Here is a 6,814-nt window from a genome sequence, read left to right as displayed (position 1 = left end):
TTCTCTAAACTTTTGTAGACTTTCACCTAACGATTAATGTCATCTCCAATCATCCAATAAGTTCCCACACTTATTACAAAAAATAAAATGACACTCATTCATTTTATTTACATACTTTCCCTTTTTAATCTTATCATACCGACAGAAAACACATTAATAAAAAAATAATTTAGTTTTATGCCAAAAAAAGAATCTAGATATTTTATGCGGAAAATGACAGCCAACCAACTATACCACGACCACGAGCATACCACGCGCCCTCCATTCTCAACCCTCCACGTTTCTCCGAATCCAACGGCCACCACTTCTCCAATCCCCCAATAAAATCCACACTTATCTCAATCATTCTCAGACACACACACGCCACACTCCTCTTAACCTTTTTCCCAATTTCATTTCCATTTCCGTTCTGCAGAAAAACCCTAATCATGCTTCTCAAAACCGCCATAACCGCTTCTTCATCCCCATCACTTTCTCTCTTCAATTCAGAAAACCCTCGTTTGGCTCCGTTTCTTCATAAACCGGACCGATTAGCGGTTTGTGCTACCAAAGGCTCTAGCAATAACCGTGTTTTAACCGGTGTGTTGTTTGAACCTTTTGTAGAGGTGAAGAAGGAACTTGATCTTGTTCCTGTTTCTCCACAAGAGTCTCTTGCTCGCCATAAATTTCATGCTGAATCTGAAGCTGCTATCAACGAACAAATCAAGTTCGTTTTCGTTTCTTTCTCTTTGAGTTATTTTATTTATTTATTTTGATTTGTTTAATTAATTTGATTTTTTGTTGTTGTATTCAGTGTGGAGTATAATGTTTCGTATGTTTACCATGCGATGTATGCATACTTTGACAGAGATAATGTTGCGCTGAAAGGTCTTGCTAAGTAAGTGACTATAATTTATTTATTTTATTTTGGTTTGATTTAATTTTATTTAATTTTTGTACTAGAAATTATGGTTAAATGTTGTGAATTTTGTTTTGTTCATAGATTTTTTAAAGAATCAAGTGAAGAGGAAAGAGGGCATGCTGAGAAATTGATGGAATATCAGGTTTTTCTACTATTACTTATCATAAATGGTGTTTGAAGTTTGAACTCTAATAGTGATGGTTCATGAAATTTTAAATTTGGTTAATATATAATGATTTCTGTTTACTTATTTTGTATGATTTTCTGGTTTTTTTTTTTGTTGCTTTTTGGTGGTATACTGTGGTTTTATTTTTTTAGAAATTTTGATTGTGAATTTTGTTTTGATTTTAGAACAAAAGGGGTGGAAGAGTGAAGTTGCAATCTATAGTGACACCGCTTTCCGAGTTTGATCATGCTGATAAGGGTGATGCGCTGTATGGTTAGTTTCTTTTTCTTAGTTTAGATCTTTTGTTCGGGGATTGGTAACATGATCTGTTTCTTTCTATTGCGTAAGATAATTTGTTTCCCTATACTATTGTTAACTGTGTGGATTCCCTATAAATCATAATTAAACATTTTATTTTCCTATATTGCAGCAATGGAACTTGCTCTCTCATTGGAGAAGCTAACAAATGAAAAACTCCTTAACCTGCACAGTGTAAGTCAAGTTTGTTGGGTTTTAGTTTTATTTTCTAGTTTACTAGTTGTGCTTGTATTGTCTTGTTCATTTTGACATTGAAATTGATAAAATGGAATTTCATTTCTTTTTCTACAGGTTGCCTCAAAGAATGGGGATGTGAACTTGGCAGACTTTGTGGAAAGTGAGTTTTTGGGTGAACAGGTATGCATGAAATCTCTGTTGCATAGTGTGTGACATTGCATTAGACAAAAGACTACAAGGAAGGATACTCTATCCAAATTATGCTTTTTAATTATTATTTTTCCTTTCATAGGTGGAAGCCATCAAGAAAATATCCGAGTATGTTGCTCAGCTCAGAAGAGTTGGCAAAGGACATGGTGAGAATTTCTATTTCTGCTTCATTCATGCATCTTATTTTTCTTTCTTTGATATAGTGTTATTGTTCTGTGCTTTTCCAAACTGTTAACTCATGTGACTTTCTTGATGTGTTTTCAGGTGTCTGGCACTTTGATCAGGTTCTCGCGTAATGATTAATGAAGAAGCAGCTGCAGCTTGATGATTACATTTTCCTCCCTTGTTCTTAGTCATTTGTACATGTTCATATTCAAGTCTTTTTGCTAGAACTAGAAGTTGGAACTGAACTATTAGAACTAGAAGTTGGAACTGAACTATGTCTGAATAAAATGAATGTCGATTGCTCTTTATTAGTTATATTTCAGTTTTAGTACGTGATCCATGCTGGTTTTTTTTTTCTACTTAAAGCTTTCTTTCTGTTTAATTTACCAATCACTGGTTAATTGATCATTGCCTTGTGAAATTGTCTTCACATGATATTACCAACTGCACAATTTTTTGCAAAGTAGAAAGGTTTTTGAATTGGTTAACCACCAAGTAATTTTGTGTTATAAGCATGCATGGGAAAAAAGAAAAAGAGAGTTTGGAATTGGTTCTCCATCTCAAATTTGGTTGACTGCTATTTTTTTCCTTCATATATGTTACACTTCGTGAACATAAGGTGTTGAGGCCCTAAAATTTGGAGGTACATGATTATTTTCTTCCCCGTCGATATTATATTGTCATAAGTTTCTCGATACCTTGTCCCTGCTAGCTCAAAATACTTCGAGTAAAACAAGTCTATTTGGCGGGGCTTACGATACACAGTCAAAAATTATTATGACACAGTTAGAAGTGAAGTCTTATTCTTCCTGCACTAAGTTTATGCCAAAATTATTTTTCTCCGTCGCCAATCCAAACACACGCTAAGATGATGCATATTCCTTAAAATGCAAGTCCTTCCAAAAAAATTTAAAGGATGAACATTCCGCTTCATTGGTACATGAGTCTTCCATGTCGGTTACACCAACTTTTCTCAAAAAATAATTCACCGGTTCTTAGTGATAAATGCCATCAAGTGTCAGCAACAAACATGTTCAAAGCCCGTTAGGGTTATACCGAGACCTTGAATGACTTCCTAGCATGTTTCAACGCAATCAGTGTAAGCATAATCATCTTGAATCATGAGATGTTTGTTGGTGTGCTTCCAAACATCTTGATGCCCGACCATTTTAATGAGTCCTTAGTGCAGAAGACAATCATCAACATGCAAGAAATCATTAAGTGTACATAATATTAAATCAAAGGGGAAGATAGTAACATAGAGAAAATGAGTTGAGGTGTCAAAGAAAAAGCACCAAAAAGGATGAAAAATTATTCTTCAAAACAGTGTGATGCTCCTTAGTATAACGACTCGCTACCTTCCTAAAAGGAATCTGTTTAGTTTCTCAACGACCTAGTTGAAATGCCAAGAAAATCTATGTTCCCTTAGGAAGATTTCTCAGCCTAATGTACAATTTTCTTTCAAAACATGCATTCTCTTGGCGTTCAACTAATAAATTGTCTTCCTTTTCGTTGCCTCTTCTTTGGCACCTAGGTTCATTTTTTAATTACGCTTTTCCTATTTGATGTAACACTCTGCATTCATTATGGTTTCCTGCATGCTAGTGGTTGTCTTATGTGTTAGGTACTCATTGAAATGGTTAGCCTTCAAACCGTTTTGAAATATAATATTGTGGCTTCATTAAAATGGGTTACACAATCCTTCAAAGTATAAACTTGATAGATGCTGAATAGCTTCTTCGCTAACACTCGTCCATGTTGGATCATCAAGAGTTGGTGAAATAAGTTTTTTTTTAAAATCGGTGATCAATTGGTGTAGAAGATTTGTGTACCACCAACGTACAATGATCCTCAAAGTTTGTGAGATGAGCTTTTACTTTCAGGGCTACGCAGCTCCAACAATTATTAGGCGTTCATTAAGATCTCGTTTTGAGTTGAAAGTCTCCAAGTGAAGAAAATTTGAATTCTCTTCAACTAGGTCCTTCCAGATTTCTGTACACGGCAATGGAGGATTGTCCAGTTCTTTGTCAAAATTGTCCTCCAGAACTTTCTTGTTGAATTTGTAGGACCTACGACTCCTTGTTCTTATTTCAACATTTTGATTATTTCATGGTGGCTTGAATATTTTGGAGAATCTCAATATCCTCATAAGCGTGTTAGACTTGCATCATTTTGGTCTAAGGTATGAATGTGGTTGTGAAAAATGTCTTTATGGAGGTTCCAATGTCGGTGTTACATGTTCTTACTAAATATGTGATGGATTTACCCAACAATGTTTCATGAACAAGATCTTATAGTATTTAAAATATATGGTATAATGCGGATACTTTAAGGTTCTGCTCTAAATCCAAATAAATAGAGAATGAAAGGTTCATATGTTCATTATAATTGTGGTATTGGTCATGGCCCTCGACCTCATACATCTGACATATACGCTCTTGCTTTAGATGTGGTTTGATGATACATGGTCGAGTTAGACCTCACTTTAAGTTGTGTCTTAATATTATTTGATTGAGTATGACGCTGCTAACCTTGTTATATAAACTTATCTTAGTGAAGTATTTGGCACCTTAATCGATGGTGGCTAAGATATCCTATATGTAAATGGTTTGATAAATATTAGAAGCTTATGATGGTCCAAATAGATATTTATATGAATTTTTAAAACCTTTATATTTTTTATTTTCGTTATATTCACTAAACAATGGTAAAATATTAGCCTATAAAATAAATCAATATTTTTTAAGTTACGGCACCTTTTATTTTCTTACATGTAGATGTGACAAGTCCGTTTAATCTATTATTTTTAGTTGGCCAAAATAATGTTTTCAACATGTTCTCTCTAATTTTCTCATATCACATTAAATGTGTTATTTATAAAAAAATACATATATAATATTTGTTAATTTTTTTTATTAAAAATTTATTTTTTAGATTTTAATTTAATTAACAAATCAATTAGTTATAATTAAGAAAAATATTTTAATAGATGAAACTCAACATTTTATTTTAGTTAACATAAAGAATTATTAATTTTTTTTTTTTTGGAAGAGGCAAAATATTATTAATAAACTCTAAGCACAAGATGTGCCTACATACTCTACAACGCACGAAATATTCAGAGTCATTTTCAGCTAAACTGCTTCCCACCCTCCTTTGTCATACAAAAATAAAAGTACAGAATATATTCTGCTACCCCACACCCTAATCAAGCATAACGAAACTGCACAATTATTCACTCCTAACTAAGCAGATCAAATACACTACAAAATCACCACAAAATTCTAATATAACAGTATACCACCAGTGCACCCATATGGCCTGCATTCACCGAAAACTTCCGACAGCTGACATCAGATCAGATCATTGATACACAACCAACTATATGAAGCTGCAGACAAAATCCTCAGCATCTAAACCACCCTAAATCAAATATCAATTGCATATGCTTCTAATCCGAACAGATAGGCACCGACAGGCTCAAAACCATCCTTATCCAGCACCTCACACCACTTAGGCTGTCAGAAAATGATGCTGCAGCATATGATGTCTCTTTTATCTCAGAATGCCGCTGACTCAGTCCCGAGGATTTTGATGCCATTGATGAGAGTTGTAGCGAATATCTTTATTCTTGTTACTTAGCCAGAACCAAGACATTCTTTGGATATACTCGAGCATTTGATCCATTGTCGTTCTTTTATTGTTAAAAATCATGTTATTTCTTGCTTTCCATATACTCCAGATGCAAGCGAACCAGACTGTTTTGACTCTTTGAATCGAGTTCTTCGCTTTGCCGACAAGAGATCCAAATTGCTCCGTATGCTCCCAGCCTTCGTTTGGCAGTGCTGTCCCCACTCCGAACCACCTAATAACATGGGACCATATACCTGCATAAAATAGGGCACTCAAAGAAAAGATGATTAACAGATTCGGTTACGTCGCAACTACCTATACACAGACCTTCATCGTGACTTATGACGCCTCTTCTGATAAGGTTATCTTTAGTTGGTATTCTATTATGAAACATCCGCCATACTAAGCACGTGACCTTTGACGGGACCGTTTTTAACCATACTTCAAGCCAAGCTTTATTAGTCTCTATCCTATTTTCCGCTCTCAAAACCTTGTAAGTATCTTTCACATAATACACCTCTGCAGTCTCTAACTGCCCTCTATCTAATTGGCATATGTCTCGCCACCATAACGAACTATTTGCATCCGAAGACCTATACAGTGCCTCAGATTCACCATATCTATCTACTATTGCTTTGTACCACAGCCCCTGTCTCTCGAATTTAATTTTCCACACCCACTTGCCTAGTAACACATCATTAAAGTCTCTCAATTTCTTAATACCCAGTCCTCCCTCTTCAATGGGTCGACATATTTTATCTCATTTGATCCAATTGATTTTTCTCTCATCCTCACTACCCCCCTACAAGAAGAGTTTAAATATAGATTCAAGATTAGAAAGAATACTTGAGGGAGCTTTGAAGAAGGATAGGAAGTAGACTAGAATTGACGACAAGACAGATTTTAACATGATCACTCTACCTCCAAACGATAAGTGCTTGTGTCTCCATTTTGATAATCTCGATTTCACGATCTCCACCACCGGAAGCCATATCTTCTTGGTTTTTAGATTGGCACCGATTGGTATTCCAAGGTAATTGAAAGGTATCTCACCGACCCTGCAGTTTATTAATATTTAAAAGTGCACAAATCATAATGATCATCTACTATCAGATGGATGGAATAGTATATACTCCACGTGTTAAGAAAACAAATGACTCACGACACAAAACCACCACATTCCCTTTCAGTTTCATCTTAACGGATAGAAAATCAACACCTAAAACAATTTAATTGGACAAATT

General features: G+C 34.9%; 1 protein-coding gene across 1 annotated transcript; it reads left to right on the top strand.

The window, feature by feature from the left end:
• Positions 1-336: 336 nt before the first annotated feature.
• Positions 337-2,275, top strand: LOC131621035 (ferritin-4, chloroplastic-like). Its single transcript, XM_058892238.1, has 8 exons — positions 337-706; positions 794-877; positions 983-1,043; positions 1,253-1,340; positions 1,498-1,559; positions 1,677-1,742; positions 1,855-1,918; positions 2,037-2,275. Exons 1-8 carry the CDS (start codon positions 429-431, stop codon positions 2,066-2,068), a joined length of 735 nt encoding a protein of 244 aa, XP_058748221.1. The 5' UTR covers positions 337-428; the 3' UTR covers positions 2,069-2,275.
• The last annotated feature ends 4,539 nt before the right edge of the window (positions 2,276-6,814 follow it).

Source organism: Vicia villosa, linkage group LG7, assembly GCF_029867415.1.
Source record: "Vicia villosa cultivar HV-30 ecotype Madison, WI linkage group LG7, Vvil1.0, whole genome shotgun sequence".
NCBI lineage: Eukaryota > Viridiplantae > Streptophyta > Magnoliopsida > Fabales > Fabaceae > Vicia > Vicia villosa.
This window is presented reverse-complemented; position numbering and strand designations above follow the sequence as displayed.